The 24,172-nt window shown below is 44.8% G+C and overlaps 2 protein-coding genes across 3 annotated transcripts; one reads left to right on the top strand and one right to left on the bottom strand.

Moving 5' to 3' along the window:
* Positions 1-591: 591 nt before the first annotated feature.
* Positions 592-2,306, bottom strand: Tlnrd1 (talin rod domain containing 1). Its single transcript, XM_027920293.3, has one exon. It carries the CDS (start codon positions 2,304-2,306, stop codon positions 1,218-1,220), a length of 1,089 nt encoding a protein of 362 aa, XP_027776094.2. The 3' UTR covers positions 592-1,217.
* A 260-nt stretch (positions 2,307-2,566) lies between these two features.
* Mesd (mesoderm development LRP chaperone) lies at positions 2,567-22,326 on the top strand. 2 transcript variants are annotated; one of them, XM_027920305.3, is made up of 3 exons: positions 12,898-13,149; positions 19,456-19,688; positions 20,926-22,326. In XM_027920305.3, the coding sequence occupies exons 1-3, from the start codon at positions 12,943-12,945 to the stop codon at positions 21,182-21,184; spliced, it is 699 nt and encodes a 232-aa protein (XP_027776106.1). In that variant the 5' UTR covers positions 12,898-12,942; the 3' UTR covers positions 21,185-22,326. The 2 variants fall into 2 exon arrangements, 1 of the variants encoding a protein (XP_027776106.1); XR_011706709.1 differs by lacking the exons at positions 12,898-13,149; positions 20,926-22,326 and adding an exon at positions 2,567-3,963 and having other exon boundaries at positions 19,456-19,537.
* Positions 22,327-24,172: the final 1,846 nt, after the last annotated feature.

Genomic DNA, 24,172 nt, shown 5'->3' with positions numbered 1-24,172 from the left:
AACTCTTTAAAAAAGTTCTTACTTTCCAGATCACATCTTTTGCAATGAAAATCTAGAATCTTTATTTTTTCTCCCTAAAATTGTAGGGATCTTGTCTCAATAGACTCATCTACATGAAAGATGCTAAAGATTCTTACTTGATATACAGTACTTTAAGTTCCATACATAGATCCTCCCAGCTGAGAAGGCAGCCCACACAGGATTAGGAAGTGCTTTAATCTGAAAATGACAGAATACAAATCAGATCTGAACTTCAGATCATTATGATGGAAAGATGAGTGGAGACAAAGTTAAATTACTTTGCAGAAGAAGCAAGACATCCCCCCTCAACAGTTCATCCCAGGCACTATATATACATAATTCAATCATTTTCCTGATACCTGCCTTCAAAGATAGGTTATATTATACATTTGTGTCTTTATGACTCCTAGGCTGCTCAAAAGAACAATTCTTGAGGAAAAAGCAGAAAGGGTTGAGAATTAGGGACCTTCCTCATCACTACTGAAAGTAGCCTTTCCACTGTCCCTTTCTTAGATGACATAAAGCATACAAAAATACTATTGAAAATCAAACAATAATTACAAAAAGCCATCTGAGAAACATAACATTTTAATAGATGAAATAAATACTCCAGTACATGCAAGGTAAAAACTTGACACTGGGGGAAAAAAATCACTCTATGGTGTAAATTAAAAAATAAAACACGCTCACAGTAGCTTTCCCCCCATTTGCAAATCACATGGCAAAGTCATACTCTTTCCACACCAAGTATACTCCTAATTCAACACAATTGCTTAAAAAAATAACATACAAAAAAAAAAAGGTAGCTACATCCATGTCTAAAGAGTGAAACTGAGGTAACCTTTCTTTTAATTAAAATAAAAAAGAAGAAATGAACCCATGACCTCCTTCCTGCCCAATTAATAAAATTCAGTTGACGGACAGGGGTGGGGTGTAGGGGTAAAACCACAATCAGCAGATTACCCATTTTCTGCTCCCCACTCCTGTATGGGCTGCTTGACACCTGGGTTCTTCGGTGCATGTGAGTTGTGTGCGTGGCCCTGACTTCTGGAAGATTCCTCTTGGGCAATTAACATGGTGGGGGGGGCGGGGTGTTTCACCTATGATTTCTTTGGTATAAATGGAGAGGGGCAGAGAATAAGTGTCTTCCTTTAGGCTGGGGTAGAAGAAAGGGCATGGGGTGGAGGGGGGTGTTGCTAATTCACAGAATTGGAATTTACTGGCGGTAAAGTCCTGGGTGAAGACCTCTCTCTTAAAGCCTGAGATAGCAGGGTGCAGCCTTCAGACACGGCGCAGGCCGAGTTCCTCAGCCTCTCCCTGTGGTCCGACATCTTGGCGCCCCCATCGGGGTGCTGCGCCAGATCCCTGAGGCACTGGGTCAGAAGCACGCAGGCTGACACCACGCTCATGGCACCACCCAGGATGGCGGTCTGCACCGCCTTGCCCTCTGCGCTCACAGCGGCCGCGCGACCCAGGAACTGCGGCTCGGTGGCAAAGCCCACCAGTGCGCTCACAGACTGCACCAGGGGCCCACTGAAGAGCGCGCAGCGGCTGCGCGCCAGTTCACTGGGTGCCACCTTCACCTCCCTTACGCAGGCCAGCAGCGCCGATGCACTGGTGCTCATGCACTTGACGCCCAGCTTGAACTGCTCGCGTGAAAAGCGGTCCCGTGATTTGTCACTGGCTAGGGCGCATGCGTCCGTCAGGAATTTGAGGTTTCGCGACAGGCCCTGTGACACCTCCAGCAGCAGCTGCGGGGTCATATCAGCCAGTGGGGTGGCTCTTAGCACCGCGCAGCCCTGCTCCACCTCGTGGCGACAGCGTGTCACGCGGTAGCGATCCACTAGGCCCGGCTGAGCAGGCTGTGCGCCTGGGGTGGCCACCGCAGCCAGATAGGCAGCGTGGGCTGAGCACTCGGTCAGCGACACCACCAGGTCGCCCAGCTCCACTAGACTGTCCCCAGCCTCTCCAAATCGGCCCATGTTAAGCTGGCTTTGCACATCATGGGTGAGAATGGAAAGCCCCTTGGTGCGCGCAATGATGGTGTCCCGGCACTGCTCAAAGGACTCCGCACCAGCACAAGAGGAGGCGGGGCCCTCGAAGAGCACTGGCCGGGCCTCGCTGGACAGTAGTAGCAGGTCGGCCACCAGCTGCATCTTGCCTTTGCAGTGGTCGCAGACCGACACCAGCCTCTTCCGTGGCTGCGAGCTGGCCGCACCGACGGCGCTCACAGGAGCCGGAGAAGCCGCCTCGCCAGTGGGCTTCCCAGCGCTGCCGCTAGCCATCGCGCCCAGGGGGCACTGGCATGCCGCTGGGGAGCCCGCTACCACCGCCGCTGCCGCCGCCCCCGCGACTCAGCTGGCCAAGGCCGCGGTGCCTTCCCCGCACCATCATGCCATCCACCGCCGCGGGTAGAGGGCACTGGGCTACGGCGGCCGGAGCCCGGGCAGCGTAGGGTGAGCCCGAGGGCCAGAGAACACCGGAGGCTCTTCGGGGCGTGAGGAGAGGCTGCAGCGTTCGGCCTCCTAGAAGGCTTGCAGGAAGCATGAACCGCGGCAGAATAAACTCACAGTCCGCATTCCTCGCCGCGGTGCTGCCAGGAAAGTCCCTTCTGCTGAGCCGTCGCAGCCTTCCTGGGCATGGCCTGGCCCGGCCGCACCGGAGCGGAGAGGGCGGGACAGGGAAGCTGGGAGTTGTCCTTCCTTCCTTCCTTTCTTTGAAATCAAAATCCTTTCCTCGGGGAGGAACACGGGCAGCGGCTCCGGCGGGCTGTGCTGTCAACCACAGGCCACCTTGGGTTCGGCGGCGCACGTGGGCTTCAGGCGCGGTGACCCCGCCAGGCGGCACTTCTCTGCGACGGCTGCCCGGACTGGCACCCTGGAACGCACAGCTGCCCCAGGCACATCTCCTACCTCGCGCTCTCAGGAAGCGGCGCCGGCGGCGGCTGCAGGGCCGAGGGTGTGGCCGCGCTGTCGCGGCCGCGCCGAGTCAGAGCCGGGTGGGAGCCTGCACTGATTGCGCACAGCGGCCGCCCCACTCGTGCTCTCGCCCGCCACGCCCGGGTGCGCGGGGCTCCGCGGCGGCCCTTCCCGCCCGGCGGCTCACAGCGTGCGGCCCGAAGCCGCGGCGGCACGCCCTCCCGGACCGCGCGCCCGGCGGCCCGCTGCTGGCTGTCGGCGCGAATCCATCTCCGGCGCGCCCTCGTCCTGGGCCCGCAGCGGCTGAGCTCTCCGGAGGCCCCGAGCCCCGCGCATCGGATGCAGATGCACGCGTCTACACGGCTGATGAGCCGACTCAGAAGGTCCCCTTAGCGCCGTGGCCACCAGCCGGGGCCCCGGCTCCTGCCATTTCCGTCAACCACCAACTTCCGAGCGAGCAGGGAGAAACTGAAAGGAAGGGCGGGGGCCGAAAGGCGAGGGGAAAACACCCGCTTCCTCTCTGCGCGCAGCTTAGCCTTGGAGCACGGCCGTGGGTGCTCGCCCGCCGGGGCCGCCGGAGGCTTCCCCTCTGCCCGGCCGCGCCTCGCCCCCGGCTCGCCGCCGCCGCACCTCGCCGTAACCTCCCCGGAGCCTATAGAAATCTTTTGTGTGGCGTCACCGCCTTTCGTTTAAATCCCGCTTCCTCCTCTCGCCTTTTCTCCCGCCCCCTCCGCCGCTCCCGGATGCTTGCGCGATGCGCTGCTCCTCCCCCGGGAAGCTGGGTGGCTGCGGGGGACGCCGCCGCCCAGCGCTCAGCTGCCTGCCTGAAGCTGGTGGTCCTGGGCCGCCCCTGCGTTCCGGCGGAAAGATTGGGTAGCAGACGGGCTGGGGAAAGGCAGCCCGGCCAGGGGCTCTGCACACACCCTCTGGAGATCGGGGTGTAGCAGCCAGTTGGCCTTACGTAAGCTCTTAGCCAGACCCGGGCCCCAGGCTTCTCTCCGCCAAGGAAGCGAGTCTTAAAAAGGTGACTTGTTTTCGGGGTTAGAGGGAAGGCCAATCGGTATGATTCCCTGGTGATTTACTGGAGCCCAGACATCTCGGTTTGTGGGACTTCGATTGGATTTTCCAAGCTTTCCTTCTGCCCTTTGTTGTGTTTGATCTCTTCCACAGTGGGTTTCTGATGGGCTGTGAGAGTGATGAAAAGAAAAGAGCACTGGATATAGAGTCCCAACAGGAGGGCGGGGGATTGTGCAGATGCTCGCACTTAAAATCTCCAGCTAAGCATACTTTAAGTAGTCAGCAGGCTTTGAACTCAACTTCCAGGCTCAGTTTTTTCCCAGCCATTTATGAGTTCTGTGACCTAAGTTCTCTTTCCAAGTATCTATTTTCTCTGTGTCAGATACTGGGCACTGACTGCTTGAGCACTCACCTCATGAATAGTAGCTGTTAGAATTATTATGGACCTTGATCAGCATACTTTGGCCCTTCATAGCTTTGTCGATATAGTGGAATAATAATGGCCATTGTTAAATAAGAAAGACAGCCTTTGGAGGTAAACATTATTTTACAGTTAGGGAAACCGATGGTCAGGTGCCTTAAGTAAGTGACTTCTTAGGTGAGGAAGACAGCAATTGACTGGGTGAGGAACCCTCCCGCCCCTCTCCTGACTTACTGCACCTTGTTCTGCAGGAAGTGGTTGGAACACCTGGCCTTCCTCCCAGAGAATGGCCCATCAGTTCAGTAGTCCTGAATCTGGCCTTCTGGGTACTCTCCCAGCACACACTGGGTATGAAAACCAATGGAAATGTTTGTTGCTCTATTCTTTTCTAGGACTCCAGGTCACTGCATCTGAGCATCCCCCCCCACCCCAGCTTGTTACTTGTAACTAGAATGGACTTAGATTTAAATTTATCGTCCAAGCCCAAACAGTCTGAAGAGTAACTGTGAGACATATTATTAATAAGTTAACAGAAGCAACAGGTTCAGAGTTGGTTGGACAGTGCCCTACTTACAGCTGAAAGTGGCCTTGGAGAATATTGGAGAACTGAACTTGATAAAACTGATAACTTTCTAAACAAAGAGCAGTTTTATAGAGTCAATCCTTCTACTTTTGTACAAGGGAAAAATGTTTGGACAAATGCTTAACATGGTAACCCAGGAACAGCAAAAATAGCTCTAAAAACCTATGCCAGAGAAGTCAAACCATTTTCCCTTTCATGAAACTGCTCTGAAATCAAATTTTTTCCCAAAACCAATTGGCATTCCTGGAGTCCCATTTCCCTTTTCTTCTACAGTGCAGTCTGTTTTTCTTATTATCACTGGATGCTTCATACCCAACAATGAGCTGTGCTACTTGAGGACTGTACCACTATTCCACAAGGTTTGATTTAGCTTTTAAAATTGATAGGATTGTTTTCTTGGCCCTCCTTGCTTAGTTTCTCAGATAAGGCAGCTAGCTCCTAAGCTGATCCTTCTAGGTACTGCTTTCACTTTCTTTTAGGTTCTTTATTTTCTGCCATCATTCATTCACTCCACAAACAATGAACACCTGCTACATGCTGGGCTCTGTACTAGGCATCAAAAGTTACAAAGTAAGTAATATGAAGCTTCTACCTGTTAAGAGTGGAGTCCAGAAAAGGGAGCAAGTAATCCCAATTTTACTTTTTGGATGGTGAGAACACAGTAAAGAAACTATAGCAGAGATGGTAGGGCTTACTAAACATTTCAGTTGCTGCTAGGCAGGTCACACTGTTCTTATAAATGCAGTGGAAGTGGAAATGTGTGCTCTACTTCCAGGCTGAGGTAATAGAAAGCCAGTCTGAAGTAACTATTGAGGAGTCTGTTCTGGTTGGTGGGACCTCCACAAACCTAGGTGACTACACAGAGTAGACCCTGTCCAGAGCTGTACTGGACATGTAATATGAGTACAAAGTAAACTTCTGTTGTGTGAAGCCACTGTGATTTGAGGTTTGTTGCTGTAGAATATTTGAGTCTAATTGAATGAATTAGAGGGCTGTTTGTGTCTATTTCACCTGTTACTCCTTCTAACTCTCTATTTGTTTTTGGTACCAGGGATTGAACCAGGGGTTCTTCACCATTGAGCCACATCCCTAGCCCCAACTCCCTATTTTTCATTTTGAGACAGAGTCTCACCAAGTTGCTCAGGGCCTTGCTAAATTGCTGACACTGGTCTTGAACTGGCGATCCTCCTGCCTCAGTTTCCTAAGTGTCTGGGATTATAGGTGTGTGCCACAGCACCCAGCCTAACTCTCTTTTTAAATTAAATATGAACCAAAGGTACTCTGCAAAGTATATGATATGATATGAACTCCCCCAAATAAATATGTTGAAATTTAATCACTAAGTGATAGTGTAAGAGATGGGGCCTTTATGAGGTGAGTAATTTAAAAAGGTAGAATTCTCCTGAATGGGATTTGTGCCCTTATAAAAGAGGATTGAGGGACACCCTTCCTTTTGCCCTTCTTCCTTTTGAGGACACAGCAACAAAGCACCATCTATGAAGAATGGGTTATCACCAGGTACTAAATCAGGTTGTCCCTTGATCTTAGATTTCCTAGCATCCTGCCCTGTGAGAAACAGTTCTGTTGTTTATAAATTATACCACCTAATGTGTTTTTTTATAGCAGCATGAACAAACAAGATATATTTTTCACTAAAATGGATGTCAATTGAGAGAAGAAAGCTGAAAATGTGTGAAATGAGTGTTCACTGGGGTAAAGTAAATGGAGCAGACAGGAGGGAGCTGGGACTGTGCAGAGAGTGGTTTGGCTTCTAGAATGTATTCTCAGTACTGGATCAAGACCCATGCTTAGTAGACATTAGTGAATGAAAAAATGCAAAGAAAGAACTAGTTGAAGATTTGGGCACGAGAGTAGAAATGACAGAGATTGGAACAGGCAGGATTGGAGCAACATCCTTTACCTCCTCCTCTTACCTGTTTTAGAGGGAGCATTGGTTATCTGGAGTTCCTGCAGGTATAAGAGAACAGTATGGGCAGGCATTCTGGGGTTTTGTTTTGTTTTGTGGTACAGGGGATTGAATCCAAGGGTACTGAACCACTGAGCTTCATCCCCAGCTCTTTTTTTTGAGACACGTTCTCACTGAGTTGCTAAGTTTCTTTCTAAGGCTGGATTTGTACTCACAATCCTCCTACCTCAGTCTCTCTAGTCATTGGGATTGCAAGTATGTGCCATTGCACGCAAGTACCTTATTGCATAATGATCACCATCATCCACCTTCAGAAGTTTTTCATCTTCCCAGAGTCACACTCTGTATCCATTAAACAATATTTTCTCATCCTTCTCTCCCGCAGTCCCTAGCAATCCCCATTCAACTTCCTGTCTCCTGGAATATGACTATTTTAGATACCTTTTGTAAGTAAGGTAAGATACCTTTTATGTCTGACTTATTTCATTTAGCATGTCTTCAAGATTCATCTATGTGGTAGCATGTATCAGAATTTCTTTTCACAGCTGAATAATATTCCATGGTATGCATTCTGGATTTTGATACCCAATATTCCCACTTCATCTAAGACTCTATGTACCAACACAGCTGCATATGATGTACAATGCCATCTGGTGGTTGGTAGGGAGCAATCTCTGCCTTAATGTACCTTTCCTTTGGAACAGTGCCCCCTGTTTTGTTTGTGCTCATAGATGGGCCAGTTTAGTTTCAAGTAATCTTTCTACACTTATCCAAGCATCGCTCATTATCTTCCTTTCAATATTTCTTCTAAAGGATAGGAATTTCTATCTGAAGGATGTATTCCTATCCCTCTTTTTCCTATTTCAGACATCCTCAGAGAAGATGGATGTGAGCTCCTGGGTCCCTAAGGAGCAGAATCATTATGTTAACAGGTCACTGTCCTTACCTGACACAGCGTCTTGCTCTGTGGCCTATTTTGTTCCTATCCAATAAGAACACCTGGGCAGGACCTCACCCATCAGTCTCATGTTCTTCCCTCCTTCGTTTTTCCCTCCCTTCTTTCCTGCCACATCTTAGTTCATCAGAAGATAGATGTGTGAGGGAGGCTTATATGTAGGACCAGTTTGCTTTGGCAGAAACACCTTAGCATTCAGATCCCAAGATTCTGGCAGATGCATCTGGATCAGACTCAGATGGGGCCAGCGTCTGAACCAGGTCTCAGGCAGTGCAATACACGGCTAGGAAAGAGAGTTCTGAAATGTAAGAGGTCATGGCCTAAATAAAGCACAGCATCCTACCTGGAGGTGAAGGTTGCCAGTGATCTTCAGATGTATTTTCCATCCTTCATGGTCTTGGAGAAGAGAAGTACTAAGATTCAGGCACCCTCAACCCCCAACACTAATCATGACTGACCATGTTTCAATATGTCTCATGGTGTCGGGTACAGAATCTCTCAGGGTACTTTGTGGTCAGTAACTACAGATTGACTAGATTCTGTGGAGCCTCTCTGGTTCCTCAGACACACTCAGAACTTCTGCCCCTTTGGGCCATTGTGCTATCTGCACAGCTTCAGTGGGACTATTGGCAGTCTGTATTTGTAACTGTTGGCACACCTCTTTTCTCCGAAACTCTTTCATCGAGTTAAGGACCTGATATATTTATCTCTCCCACACCTAATGCATTACATGGTCATCAATAAACTTTTATAGAATTCATTCATTTATTAAACCTCCTGGCAAGAAAAGTGTTCTTTTCTTTGAACTAATATCTGGCTGCCCTCAACTTTTATTTCAGTAATGGTCAGAAAGTGTCAGACATTTATGAAACAACAGCAGGGCAACAGCTCGTGCATGGTGGTGACCTCAAATGCCACTGTCATCATCCTTACCTCAGCCCCACTCCCAGGCCCCTCCTACACCTTCCGATGATTCAGTCCACTAAAGAATTAATAATTGGTACAAGAGCCCTACCCGCAGATCATAGGCTTCTGTTAATTGGTAATTGTGCCTCTAGTTTTTCAATATTTTGAAAGTCATCCTTGACTGATTTCAGATAGTACTAGAAATTCTTATTTCCTCTCCTCTGTTGTGATGGACACAGCCAGGATGAGCTCAGATTAGGACACTAATTAGATCCAAGATTCAGTTTTGCCATCCACAGTTTCTGCACCTTTTAGAGGTAGGGTTAGTATTAACCCCAGAGTAGAAGAGGCCTGTGCTTTATTTAGGCCACGACCACATGATCTCTTACACTTCAGAACTCTCTCTCCAGCCCTGTACTGCAGAGCCTCAGAGCAGGTTCAGACTCCGGCCCCATCTGAGAGCTCTGGCTCCAGACTCTTTTCAATCCATTTTCCATATGGCTCCCAGTGACTGTGCCGATTGCCTCACTGATTAACCCAGATGGTGCTACTGGAAGAAAGACAGCAAAGAAAAACCTCATTGTCCCATATACCTGGGCTCTAATTTTTGCCCTGCAGCTGTATTATCTATGTGACCTCAGATAAATTATGTAATTCAAAAAAATCAGAATTTCCTCTTATTTAAAATAGGGATATTATTATGGTCATCACATCATTCCTTCATGCCCTGACCGCCTGTAATCTACATTGGATTTACTACAGGTTGTTCATCTCTACCACTCCAAAACCTCCAAGAAAAACAAACAAAATAATTAATTAAATTTAATGTTTAAAACAATCCTTCAAAAGCAAGGGCCTTATTGTATTCATTTTTGCCTCAGTGCCTCACCTGATTCTTGTTAACAGTAGGTTGTTAGTAAATAAATTCCTCCAGGCTTGAATCAAATCAAGTTTCAAAACACCAAAATGTATTTAAAATATCAAAGCATTGAAAATGCAGTTGATCCAGATATTTTCACATCAGTAGATTATAAGCCAAATGGATTTCCTGCTTGGATGAAAGTAGCCCTAAAGTTTACCCAATCCCAACAATTTCTGTCACTCACTCAATGGCTTTTGTTCTCTATAACCAGATACTGTGGGCCAAGAATCCCAGCACTTTTGCACCTTAACTTGACAGCAGGCAAAATGAATGACCAGGGTGACCCCTCCCAACAGAGCACATGATCCGCCACAGCTGTGCATGTTTTCTAGCATGACTGCACCAGGACACAGCTCCAAGCCACCGGGTGGAGCAATGTGCCCCAGGGAGAAAGCTTTGACTTTTCCCCCATGATTTCAGAAAAGAAAAGAGAAAAGCCTCTTTTACTTATGAGTTGTTTCTGCTTAATGTCAATAGGGAATGTTATCATATTTACATATGTACATGCATGAATGTATAGAATATCCACCCAGTGCTCCACGCATGTGAGGCAAGTGCTCTACCACTGAGCCACAACCCCAACCCCCAGAATCTTAATTTTATTACACTGAAAATGTACATAGCTAGAAGACAATTTCCTGGCCTCTCTGAGAGAGATAGGTTTTAGCCAGTGAGATCAGAAGTATTGGGAGCAAGATCCAAACAGGATGCCTCAAAAAAGTTGACCCTATTGAAATGTATGCTCTGTTTGACTTGCCGTCCTTCTTCCTTCCTCTGGATGAATGTAATCTTGATGGCTAGAGCTCCAGTAACCATCCTGGAACTTGTGGTGACCTTGAGGATGGAAGCCACAGGGCCAGTGTAATGGAGCAGATTGAGAAAGAAGGCTGGGTGCCACATGACTTAAGTTACCACCATACCAGCCTGAGATGCTTGGTTTCTACCTGCTTCTCTTTCAGAGAAAGAGAAGCATGTACAGTGAAGCACACCTGTAATCCCACTTGGAAGGCCGAGGCAAGAGAATCTTAAGTTTGAGGCCAGCCTCAGCAGCTTTATGAAAGAAACTGTCTCAGAATAAAAAATTTTTAGGACTAGTTTAGCCCATAGCCAGCACAGACTTCATAAATGAAGGTTCAGCTATGTGAGAAATCCTAAGGGAGTTTGAATTAAAAAGACAGGCACTAATTACCTTTAAACCAGCTCCAGGATGGCTACTCCTACCTCCAGCCTCAAGCTACCTATTAGAGTAGCAAGGTTTACTGAAGAGGAGAGAGGGGGGGGGGGAGGGGGGGGAGGGGGGGGAGGAGGGGGAACGAATGAGAACACACCAGGGAGTGGACTTTTATTGGGGAACAAAAAATTTTGGGGAAAATCCCATCCAATGAAGATTAAGGGGGGCAGTGTCCCAAGGTCAGGTGCGACGACTGGATCTTGGGGTAGTGGCCAGACACGCCTCCACACGGACAAGCCCTCGGACCTGAGAAGGGTGGGGAAAGCTCTGGACACAAGGATGTGTCTAAGGCCTCTCGCCCAGCCAGGGAGGTAACTCAAATCACGTGGGAGGATGGCCTCCCACAGACTGGGGCTATGGTTGTAGTTCAGTGGTAGAGCACTTGTCTGGCACATGTGAGATACTGGGTTCAATCCTCAGCACCACATAAACATAAATAAATAAAAAATAAAGGTATTGTGCCCATCTACAACTAAAAATAATAATAAATAAAAAGGACTGGGGATATAGCTCAGTTGTAGAATACTCTTGAATTTACCACTCCCCCCCCCCAGTACAGAAAGAATTACAACAAAGCCTTTTATCTTATCTAAATGTTTTTTTTAAAAATTAGTTATATGTATCCTTTATTTTTAGCCATACAAAGCATGAAGAAAAGACTATTGCCACTTTTTTAAAAAAATGGTGTTGTAATAGCAAAAAAGAAAATAATAAATGCCCATGATTAGGAAATAAACTATTGCTATAACAATGCTGAAGAATACTATGCAGGCATCTAAAGAATCAAATTTCTTCATGCCATAATTTTAGGTGGAAAACACTTGAGCCCAATATGCTTAAAAATTCATACACTATGCTGCCATAAACACATATAAATGCAACAAAATGCTGGAGATACTTGATATTTGTATTAGAAAAAATGTATTGTGTGGCAAAAGATAATTGGTTGGTGTTCAGTAGAATCGTGGGGTCCGTATTTAAACTTTGTATAAAGTTCGATTTTTTTTTTTTTTTTTTTTTTTTGGTGGTGGTGAAGATGGAATGGACAGGCAAACCTTTATCACTGAGCTATATTCCCAGTCTAATTTCTCAACATTAAACAACTACACTACTTTCATATATTCTTGTGTAATTAATATTTTAAAAGAAATCCATAATAAGCAATTTAAAACTTGCGGAATTTTAAAGTATCTCTGACCAAAATCTCTTAAAAGAAAGAAATAAAAATGAGCACAATTCAGCCTTAAAATATATTAGAGTCACAGTATTAAGCTGAATCAGAAGACAAACTGGACTATTTTAAACAAATGAAAATTAATGATTAAAAAGCCTTTTTCGAGCTTAGGAGATGATAGTAATATTGAAAGCTGGTTGTACTGAATCATCTAAAATGAGCAACAGAGCAATGACCCTATTTATGACCCGCTGAAAAAAGTTGGCCTAACTTCTCCACTAACTTAACTGACTGTCAGAGGAAATCTCAGGAGACTGAGGGTAACCGGCTGACACCCCAAGATGGGCTTTACTAGAGCCTGGGGCAGCTCCCAGAACTTCCAGCTCCAACTTACTTCACAGGCGAAAACTGAGGGCCTTCTGGAAGTTGGAAGCTCTATGGCAGTTCCTAGAGGCCCTGAGGGAACTTTTTGGCTCTCTGACGGAAAATAAAAAAGCCCAGCCAGGGTGCGACCCTCAGGCCGATCAAGGAGAGGAGGAGCTGGGGGCGGGACCGCCGTTTCTGGGCGGGGCTTCCGGAGGTGGGGCTGTAGGAATTGGGACGGGGCGGGGCGCGGTAGGCTAGTAAGGGCCTTGAGGCGGAGCCACGGAGGCGTACGTTATCGGGGGCGGGGCCTGGGCCTGAGGCGAGTGCGGGACGGCCCCAGCTCAGGGTACGCCAGGGGCGGGGCCAGGACACCAGGACCCTGAAGAGGTCGGGACCTGGCGCCTGGGAGGGTCTGCGGGCGGAGCCGGTGCGGGGGCGTGGTCATGCGGGTGACGAGATAGGGCGCGGGTGGGAGGTGCGGCGCGGCGCTGCGCGGCCAAGATGGCGTCCTCCGGTTTATGGCGTGCGGCCTTGTGGCTGCTCTGCGTCTCTGATCTGCTACTGTTGCTGCTGCTTCCTCCTCCGGGATCCTGCGCCGCCGAGAGCCGGGCCGGTACGCCCGGCGATGCTGCTCCTCCTCCGCGGAAGAAGAAGGACATTCGAGATTACAACGATGCGGACATGGCGCGTCTTCTGGAGCAGTGGGAGGTCCGCGGCGTGCACAGCCCGGTTCTTTTCGGTTCCGGGTCTGCTCCCATCCACCTACCCTGTCTTCCCCGCCTGCCCCGTCTCGGCTTCCTCTGACCCCTACTTCTCCTGCGCCACGAGTCCTTGCTGACACATTCATGCCACCCTGACCCCCTTAGCCTCTCTTCCTCGCGGCTTGCGACCCCCGCCCCAGGCCTCTTGTCCCGAAGACCTCACCACTTGGCCACAGTCACAGGTCCCTCAGTACTTAGCCCTACTTTTCCCTTCTCTGCCCTAGTGGCCTCTGCGTTGGTGCTGTGGTCAGTGAGCTCCGCTAATGGGGAGACTCTTTCACTGTACCCCTGAAGAATATTTCCTCCATCCTCCACTGTTCAGGGTGAGCGGGTGGAATTAAGGGGCTTATGGAGATGGATATTTTCAATCAGGCTATTTCAGCTCTGATAGTTATTCTGTCTTCTAAGTCAGTAGAATTTCTGACTGCCCATTTGGGGAATTTTGTAATTTTGTGGGATTTATTTTATTGGTGGTGGTGGGGGGGGGGGAAGTAGCAAAAGCCAATGGCTCGCAAACGTGGAACTCATCTTTGTTTAAAGGAGCAAAGACTGGTTTCTTGAGAGTAAGTTTATTTGTTACTTGGATGCACTGGACTGTGCAGTTACACGGAGTGTGAATAAGCGCGCAGGGTGACAAGAAAAAAAAATTCGCTTTTTTTCCTTTCCAAAAGTGGTTGTATTGCCCTACTCGATTTTCAGAGCTGGGAGAGTGAAGTCGAAAACTTGGGTTATGTTCTAAGTGTAATCTTGGGCAGGTCAAGTCTCCTTTCTGGGCCGCAGTTTCCTTCATTGCAAAATGAGGAGGTTTTACTGAAGGCTCCTAAGATTCTTTGTAAAGGTAATGTGTTGTGGGGAGAGGGTGATTACTTTCAGACATGAGTTTAAAACACCACCTGATGTATTTGACTGGGAGAAAGCAGCCTTTTGTTTTTATATTTGTAGCTGATGGAAAGATTGGGGTAGACTTCAGTGTGTCATACCCTGATGAAAAGGAAATTTTCTCTTCTCCTTTCCCTTGCAATCTTCCTGTCTCTTTTGGATTCTAACAGATAAAGCCTTTTGAACTGCCAAAGTGAGAACATCATCTCATGAGAAATCCTGCTCTGGAAGTATGCAGATTCTGAGCTAGATGTGGAGGTGCTGCAGAGATGAGCAAAGAACCCATCAGGAACAGTAGATAACAAATATAACCACAATGTAAATATGACTGAATGCTATAAAAAGAAAGTGCTGCACTAATTTAGAGGTCCTCATGGAGGAAATGGTATTTTAGATAGGCCTAGGAAATTGTGGGGGCGATCTCATTTTAGGCAGGCTAAGGAAAGTGTGGGAGAAGGTCATTTCCAACAGCAGCAGGAGCTGAAGATGAGATGTAGGAATTAGGCAAAATCATGTAAAGAAAAACAGCCTAAGCTCTGGAGTTAGACTGCTTGCGTGGGTTTATTCCACTTGTGAATTTGGAATTGTACAGACCCTCTCAATATTAGCTATACTAGTTAACTTGGGTTAGTTAGAGCAGACCATATCTAAAGCAAAGTATTAAGTGGTAAGGGCAGAAAGGTAAGTAGGAATTGGTAGGAAGCAGGCCATAAAAGGTCTCAAATGCTACAGGGTTTGTATTTTATTTAGAAGGAAATATGTGGATCTAATGAGTATGAAAAGTTGTATTACTCAAATGTTAAAATATTGGAATGTTTATGGTACATGCCTATAATCCCAGCAGCTCTGGAGGCTGAGGCAGAGTTCAAAGCCAGCCTCAGTAAAAGTGAGGCACTAAGTAACTCAGTGAGACCCTGTCTCTAAATAAAATGCAAAATAGGGCTGGGGATTTGGCTTAGTGGTTGAGTGCCCCTGAGTTCAATCCCTGGTACTCCCCCCCCCAAAAAAAAAAATAAAATAAAATATTGGGATGTTTATACTTAATCATCCATGACATGTTAATTCTTGAGGGTCCTACAATACACACATATAATTTTTAACTGAATCATAAGGTAGATTTTTTTGCTCTTCATTTTTATCAAAATTTTTTAATGTGGTGTTGAGGATTGAACCCAGTTCAGGCATGTGAGGGTATTGCCCTACCACTGAGCCACAACCCCAGCCCATTGCTTTTCATTTTTTGCTATGATACCTAATAAGCATTTGCCCAAGTTACTGCATTGCCTTAGTTGTACTCTTAGGCACTTTTGGAATATACCCTGGAGTGAATGTTCTAGCTGTTGAAGGTTTTTGAAGTGTCATCATCAGGGCTAAACTTTAGAAATAGTTTTAGGTCATGAAAGTTCAGGATGCAAGAACAGGGAGAAAATATGAAGGCTGATACAAACACTTCATCTCATTTAATTCTCTTACCACATTTATGAGAAAGTATTTTTATTTTCTGGGTAATAACATTGAGACACCTAGAAGTTAATTAATTTGCCCAAGACCACACAGCAAGCTGTCCGATTTTTAAACTTGTCACTGGACTTGAAAGCTGGTTCAATGAACCATTTTACTGTACTGCCATACACATTGGTGAACAGAAGTGTAAATGGAAGATAATGAAGAAGACCTGAATTAAACTAGAAACTGCAGGAATGGCATAGAAGGAGGCAGCATGTGGGAGATTTTATGCTTGTAATAGGAGTCTGTTGACTGTGATCTCTGGAAGGTAACAGTTCAGTGTTAGTAAAATGACAGGTTTTGAACTCAGCTTTACTGGTGGTAGCTTTGTAACCGTCATTTGCCATCTTTGTAAAGCCAGACAATGTCCTACTTTGCAGAGTGTAATGATGATTAAATGAGCTAATGTATGTAGACCCTACAAATGTGAGTGCCCTTTCCCCGTGGCAGTTATTTTTCTGTGGAAGAGCATATCCATCTCTGGGTGCTTTTTTGTAGAAAGTGATTCATCCATCCCCAAGTGGTGATGGATGAGTTTTAAGGAGGCTGTAAATCTGTACCCCCACTTCTTTCCCACTCATGTGAGAATCTGTTTCAGTGAGGCTTGTGCCTCAGGTATGTGGGGAAAAGGTGAGAACCCTTTCCGTTGTGTTAGAATTAATGATGAGTCCCAATTGATATAGAAAAAATAATTATGGTTATTTCATCTTATGTTCAGATAAATAGAGGTGTATGGTGAGATTTGAGCCAGAATTGTGGATTTGCACTTCAGGTTGTCTCCTCTGGTGTGTAATTGTTTATCCTCTTCCTTCTACTACATTCAGCAGAAAACTTTTAGATTGTTCCCAAGGTTGGAGATAATATATGTTAAAGTACCTGAAACATAGTAGCTATTCTGGACATGGTAGTTTTTGTTTTCAGGAACATGAGAGGAAGAAAAGGATTTGCAGAGTTCAGCTTTGTAGCTATTGGCTTTGACAAACAGCAATGGAATATTGGTGAGGCCAGTTGAAAATGCCAGATGGCCTGGAGGCAAGATGGGGACTGTGGTCAGGGGAGTGCCTAACTTGGTCTGTAGGTCTCAGCCCTGCCTGTGGGTAAGGGTTGGATTGCTTTTAGCATAGAGAAAGCAATGATATCAGATGACCCCAAGATAAACTGGGAGTGCATCAACCGGAAAGGAACTGGACAGTTGCCTGTATCTAAGATGCTGTTTCTCAATGTTTTTTTTTTTTTTTTTTTTTTTTTCTATAACCAAAACACAAAATTAATTTTTTTAAATTAAAATTTCTTGAAGCAATCCTTACCCATACCATATCCTCTAGATTTATGATTAATTAATTATATTTTCATTAACAGTGAAATGCTGCTTGTGACCAGCTGAGTTTGTTAAAAATACAAATATTGTAGGATCTTGAATCAACTTGAAGTCTAGGGGAGTTTTAAGGAGGCTGTAAAAGATGTTATGAAAAGAGGACAGAATGAAGACTGAAACAGCCTGGGGTTTTGGCAACAAGGAACTCTCTGATTTTGAAAGTGTGATTTCCATAGGGTGACTGCTTGAAGGGCACATTACCAGGGCACTAATGAGCAGTGTAATAGCAGCCTGTACTGGTTGCATTTGTCATTAAATCCCCCAAACAAACCTCAGGATGTTATTACCACCCACTTTCCCTTACAGGTGAGGAAAGTTATTTTCTTATGGGCTAAGCAGTATGCCCAAGGCCACACAGCTTAAGTGCTGGAGCAGGAAGCTGAACACAGACCCCTCTGACAGCATGGCCTATGCTTCTGTCTTCAGATCACCGTCAGTGACACCATCAAAGCAAAATAAGGAAGAAAGGATTAGTCCAGAGGGTGGCATAGTTGAGAAGATTGGGGTACTGTGTGTGCTCACACTGCTGAGGATCATAAGTTGTCTGGTTCCGCTTTTCCTTTTATTGATAAGGAAATAGGCCTAGAAGGATAGGTAACCTCACCCCGGGTCACACAACTGACTGTGTGGAGCTGAACCAAGATCCCAGATCTGATGTAGCTCACCTTTAAGTACTGGAATTCTTTCATTCTCACTTATTACTAAAATGTTACAGTAATACATTGTGAACCATCTTCTTCAGCCTTGATCCCTCAGAGAGTTGTTCAGAGGACCAAGTAAGAGTGATAAGGGCTTTTGTTTCATGTTAGGTTGGATTTTTAGGTAACCACTAAAAATTATTGAGATGCAATTCACAGGCATACACACCTCACCATTTCATTGGTTTTATTATATTCAGAGATGTACAATTATCCCCACAGTCAATTTTAGAACATTTTCCTTCCCTCAAAAAGGAAAGCCTCAGTCACTCCTCTCTGATTTTCTCCCAGTCCCCCAGGTTCTCAGCCACCCCTAGGCAATCACTAACTAATCTTTCTGTTCTAGACATTTCCTGCAAATGGAATCATAGGATGTATAGTCTTTGTGTCTAGCTTTTTTCACTCAGCATATTTTCAGGGTTCATCCATATTATACCACCAGTATACCAATCAGTACTTCATTTCTCTTGTTACTGGTATTAGCCTTTTCTTCAAGGAAGCTGCATCCTTGGTTCAAGGAACCTGCTTTCTGCTTCTTTTAAGTATTTTTTTATTTTTCTTTTGATCTATATTCTGTTTAGTAGTTGGCATTGTACTGTTGGTACATACATTTATATTCTGTTTAGTAGTTGGCATATGTACTGTTGGTACTTAACTTTTCTTTATATTAGTTTGTATTTAATGGATCTTATTTGGGAAGTTACAAATTGTTATTATTTATTTTTGATGTTCACATTCTTCTATATTTGGCCCATGAGGGCTGCTTTAGGTTGTTGTCTGTCATTTTGACATTCTATAATTAGTGTAACACTTTCTTGCTTTCTGATGCAGGAAGATATTCTAGGCTTCTCTTCTATTTTCCTTCCTGTAATTAGCCTTTTCTCTAAGGAATCCTACTTCTTTTAAATATTTTTATCCATGTACTTATCCATCTACCTGTCAATCTATTAAAGGCATGAATTTCTTCTCTTCCTCTCTTTCCAGCCTAATACCACAAGGTACATTCTTCCTCCTTCTATATTTTACTTTCTTTCCAAAAGTGAGGAACCTAGCTGTCATTACCATCAGTATGTTTATAACTTTGTTCAAGCCTAGAATTGACAGAGGTGGTTTCAAAATTGCTAAAATTCACTGCAAATAACCAATCTAGCTAGAATTAAATGTGTACGGTGAAATGCAGATTTTAAGTATACAGTATGAGTTTGAATAAAGGATATATCTAGATAATCCATACCCTGTCAAAATATAGAACATTTCCCTTACTCCAGAAAGTTTCCTCGTGGTCCTCTCAATCAAAGTCACCTCCTGTCCCCCTTCCAGAGGCATTCACTGTTCTAATTTCTTTCACCCTGCATTAGGTTAGTTTTGCCTGTTCCTGAATTTTAAATAAATGGTATCATATAGTATATCTTATTTTGTATTTGCCTTCTGTCACTTAGTATATTTGAGATTTGTTGTGTATATCAGTATTTGTTCTTCATTGCTGGGTAGTATTGCATTGTACAACCTTCCAGGAATTGGCCATTTTTATGACCTACTGTATTATGTAGATTCTTTGAGAGTAAACAAGCTATGGAAACTCATCACATGGGGGCTCTCTGTGAGTGGTAACTTAGAGTGATGGGTAATAAGTACCACCTGAAACTTCAACTTTGCTCATAAGCCAAGTAAAAAGGAAAACAATGAGATTTCAGGTTGTATGGCTGCTCTTGACATCATATGTAGATATGTGTGCCGTGCCAGTTGAAAAGCAAGTTTCTGATAACAGATTTGATGCTTCTCCCCATCCTGCTAGAAAGATGACGACATAGAAGAAGGAGATCTCCCAGAGCACAAGCGACCCTCAGCACCTGTCGACTTCTCACAGATAGACCCTGGCAAGCCAGAAAGTATATTAAAGATGACGAAAAAAGGGAAGACTCTGATGATGTTTGTCACTGTATCAGGGAGCCCCACTGAAAAGGAGACAGAGGAGATCACCAGCCTGTGGCAGGGCAGTCTGTTCAATGCCAACTACGATGTCCAGAGGTAAAGCACCAACAACCTGTGGAAAAAAATCTCAGGCTGTGCTAGGGCATTTTCTGGGGCTTTAGCAGGGTATCACTCTTGGCATTCTTCCCAAGGGACTTAGACCTTTCCTCTCTAGGATTTATTTTGAATTAAAAAAAAAAAAATCATTATTAGTTAAAGTCAGTAAGTTTCTTTGTTTGCTATCACACTTAATCTTTAAGTTTTGTTTATCATTGAATCTTTAGCTTTTACGTCATCTGATTTAAAAAGTTGTATGGTTTAGCCTCTTGAGGAGACAGTCAAGCAAGCTTCACAGTTTGCTTCTTCTGGAAATCTCTCCTCAATGGAGAGTGCTTTTGTGTGTAGATATATTCATAGACCTTGCACCAGGTTGCTAATAGATAGCTAATTTAATGTGAAGGAACCCATTTTTATTACCTGGTATGGTTCTAAAATATAAAGAATCTGCATTTTTCTCCTTCAATAACAGTTTTGAAATTTGGGGCCATGAAAGTGATGAGAAAGAATTGAAGGAGTACTTAGAGAGTATGAAGGCCAGCAGAATGCTTTTGTTAGCTTGAATAGACACCTAGAGCAAGGGTCTCTGTAGAGTGGTAAAAGTAGCTGTGGGGTAGTCCCTCTAAAAAGGAGAGACTGTGCCCACCAGCTATGCTAGTAGGCCTCCCAGACTTCATTCTGTTCCTCTTTGCTCCTTGGATTCTATCCAGTGTGGATGAGCTGGGCTGCTTATTGTTAAACTATGGGTTAGGATCTCTGTCTACTTTCTGAGTGTCTTCTCGGGCCCTTCAGGGCTTCTTATGACATGCTCTAAGCCAGCGGTTTTTATTCTTTATCAACAGAAGCTTTTTCCAAACAAAACTACAACTGGACACTTCAGAACATTAAACAGAAATGGAAGTGGCACTTCAGAATATAAAACAAATGCCAATGGATGCTTCCTCCTTGCCCCACCTCTACTCCTGTAGCACCCTGTGCCACTAGGGAGCTTTCCTTAATGCTCTCATAACAGGAACATCTACTCATGCCTCAAAGGAGTGCCCAGTGTCTGCTGTTTGTATCCAAGCAGAATATTTAATAGTTCAACAAAATGCTATCTTCAGACATTAAATGTTTCAGGTTCTGTATTCATGTGGTACATGAAGAGAGCTTTTCTCTTTGTCAAGTGCCATTTAATCACTCTGACCCATTAGTACTTTGCTAGTACATACTAATTGTCTGATCACATCTCTGTCAGGTTCATCGTGGGATCAGACCGTGCTATCTTCATGCTTCGTGATGGGAGCTATGCCTGGGAGATCAAGGACTTTTTGGTCAGTCAAGACAGATGTGCTGATGTCACTCTGGAGGGACAGGTATACCCTGGCAAAGGAGGAGGAAGCAAAGAGAAAAATAAGACAAAACAAGAAAAGGGTAAAAAGAAAAAGGAAGGAGATCCAAAACCTCGGGCTTCCAAGGAAGGCAATCGAGCTGGAAACAAACGAGAAGACCTTTAATGGAGCACTTGCACTCCAAGGAGGAGCTGATAAGACACGGAGACCTTGCCATGTCATGGGCAGGACTGGGTGCAGGGAACTGCATATTGAATGACATCCTTATTTCTTCTAAAAAGGGTCTGCCACTTGATCAGTGTGTGGTCAGTATAAGAATTACTATTCTAAAGGCTTCCAGTATAAGGACAAAGTTTTTCTAATAATTGTGGACACTGACAGATTTATGTTTACTGTAAAATCACTTTCTGTGGAAACTTGACCTTGTTGCTTTTTCCCACATAAAGCTGGGGCATCATTGACTCCAAAGGTGCCATACCCTTTCATAGCATCTGCTCTGATCCGGTGACCTGATGTGTCCATGCTTCTGATTTTCTATCAGCCAGAAAGATGGCAGGTTCAAATCAGACAAGTCATGAAAATACTTAGTTGAGTCAAACTGTTCATGCTGCAGTCATTATTTTCATTGCAGCAAAGGCAGAACGTGCTGTGGGAGCCAGATAGCCAGTTCTAGACATACAACTAGGAACCCAATCCACGCAGGAAATGCAGAGAACAGAAACAATGCCACTTGGAAATCCTAAGTAGTTATCTTTCTTTGACTGGCTTGCTCTCAGCAGTTGAAAAGAACTCTTGCTATCTGTCAGTTTTTTTTGTGGTTGTAAAGTAAGGGGAATCTGTTCTGTTTTCTTAGCTACAGAAGAATGAGGCTGGTGTAGAGGGCTCGTGTTCTGCTGACAGTTATGTGTGTATGAGTTAGGACCAGCCGAGTCCTTTGCAGGGTGGGGCAGAAGACTTGACCTCATTGACAGTATTTCTAAACATTTTTCTTTGATAAAGTGCCTAAACTTGTGGTTGATGTGCTACTGTTCATGTCTAGCTATTTTGCCATTCAGATGTTGAAGCCTACTTGAAAGAAGAGTTAGAACATTTATATACAGATATCATTTTTAAGAACTAAAATTCTTTGGGGGAAAAAGCCTCAATTGTGATTTTAAGGAATTTAAACTAGCACATATACATCCTTAGAAATGTCACTGTTAAAGATTGGTACAAAGTGCAAAGTACATCTCTACCCTGCTGCCAGTAACTTGTCCCCAGTGGAGCTACTATTAATTTGTTTCCAAAAAGAAAAAGTATGTTTCCCAGCTTGTGTGTGTATGAGTGTGTGTTTTGGCCTTATAACATCTGTTTACACTTGTTTTGGTAACTGCTCACATTTCCCTCTAATGAACCATACCTTCTGCCTTCTTAGTTCTCAGTGGTGGAGACACAGTTGTCCTGCAGTCACTTAACCTCCAGGTCATTCCCCCTGCCGCTTTCCCCAAACCTGTGTGATCTAAGCCTTGGCATTAGTCCCAGTCAGAGTTAATCCCAATCGAGTTTACTTGAGTACCCTCAGGAAAATTTGTTTTTCACTCATTTGAAGTTAAGATGTGAGACTGGAGCAGCTGCAGCCCTCTTGATATTTGAGTATAGAGTCAGCATAGTCATCCTGCAGAGGTGGACACAGAGCCATACCCTATTATCTAAGTTTCTAACTCCAGCCAGGTCTGAAACAATCCCTTTCCCTAGTTTTTGTTTTGTTTTTTTCCTGTTTTTACTTAGGACAGTTTGTTAGATTTTTATAATATGTAGCCATAATGGTCCATATATTGATAAGACAATTACTTTAATTGAAAAAGGGTGAACAGAGGCTTCACACTGCCCTCCACACAGAAGCCTTTTCAATCAGAATGTACAGCTGTATCCCACTGCTTCCCATGCTGTGTACAAAAGCCACTTCTGCCAGGTTTATTAAGCATGTCTTATACGCAGACAATACTAGGTGCCAAGGACAGGGTAGGCACAGCCCCTGCTATCATGAAACTCAGTAATTTGCTAGATTAAAACGAATATTAATAATAGACAAAGTAAAATGGTAACTGCTGGAAGTATGAAGTAAAAGAGTGCTAAGAGCAAGATGGGCACATTTTACTTTGTTGGGATGGTCAGAGAGGCCCTGCTGAGGGCAGGAGAAAGAAAAGAGGTAAATAGGCAGAAGAATCTGCCTTGTGTCCAGAAGTAGCAGAAAAGGGGACTTTAGAAACATCAGAGGTTGGGACATAGTGCAGGATTGGGCTTGAGGAGTAAGGGGCACACAGTGTCCTCTAGGAATTTGGGATGCCCTGAAGGATTTCATGCAGTTTGTACTGAGTGCACTGATTAGAAGAGGCACCAATGGGAATAAGGCATAAGTTGGGCATTTTAGTAGTTCAAGGCATAGTCTGTAGTGGCTCAAGTAAGCAGGGTGTTAGTGAGGTGTGATCACCACTCACCTGCACAGTTCCTGCTGAGGGACACTCAGATTTTCAGTGTCTGGCTAGTATAGTCAATACTGTGGTGAACTTTTTTTTTTTTTAAAGTACAGGGGATTGGACTTTGGGCACTCAACCACCGAGCCACATCCCCAGCCCTATTTTGTATTATATTTCTAGACAGGGTCTCACTGAGTTGCTTGGTGCCTTGCTGTTACTGAGGCTGGCTTTGAATGAGATTGTCCTGTCTCAGCCTCCCGAGTCTCTGGAATTACAGGTGTGTGTCACTGCTCCTTATATGTGGTGAACATTTTTGTGTACAATATTTTTGTGAACTTTTGTTTATATCTGAAAAGTAAATTCCTAACGGTGGAATAATCAAACCAAACAAAATTTTAGCATTTTGGGTATATGTTGCCAAACTGCTTTCCCAAGTGGTTTTGTCAATATAGTCTCACCAGTAGTAGATCTGCCCTTGCCAGCTCTGGACATCACATCCAAACAATTTTATAAATTTAAAAACCATGTTTTGTCTATTCTCTAGCCACCATACGGGAGAGGCACCATTCTGAGTCCACAGGTCAATACCCTGGAGCCACCTGTTTCAGCCCCAGCTGTGTGAGTCTTTCCAGTGTAAGCACAGACATGAGTGAAATTTCAATATTTTAAGCCCCAGTCTTCCCCAGCTAACACCCAG

Source organism: Marmota flaviventris, chromosome 2, assembly GCF_047511675.1.
Source record: "Marmota flaviventris isolate mMarFla1 chromosome 2, mMarFla1.hap1, whole genome shotgun sequence".
In the NCBI taxonomy this organism is placed as follows: Eukaryota; Metazoa; Chordata; class Mammalia; order Rodentia; family Sciuridae; genus Marmota; species Marmota flaviventris.
Note: the sequence above shows the minus strand (reverse complement) of the source record. Positions and strands in the feature narration are given on the sequence as shown.

What these genes read in the sequence shown, in the direction of transcription:
- Tlnrd1 (XM_027920293.3), bottom strand. Translation starts at nt 2,306, where the DNA reads ATGGCTAGCGGCAGCGCTGGGAAGCCCACTGGCGAGGCGGCTTCTCCG.
- Mesd (XM_027920305.3), top strand. Translation starts at nt 12,943, where the DNA reads ATGGCGTCCTCCGGTTTATGGCGTGCGGCCTTGTGGCTGCTCTGCGTC. An exon ending in GTCTTCTGGAGCAGTGGGAG is followed by an intron (nt 13,150 to 19,455) that starts GTCCGCGGCGTG and finishes CCATCCTGCTAG; the next exon opens with AAAGATGACGACATAGAAGA. An exon ending in GCCAACTACGATGTCCAGAG is followed by an intron (nt 19,689 to 20,925) that starts GTAAAGCACCAA and finishes CATCTCTGTCAG; the next exon opens with GTTCATCGTGGGATCAGACC.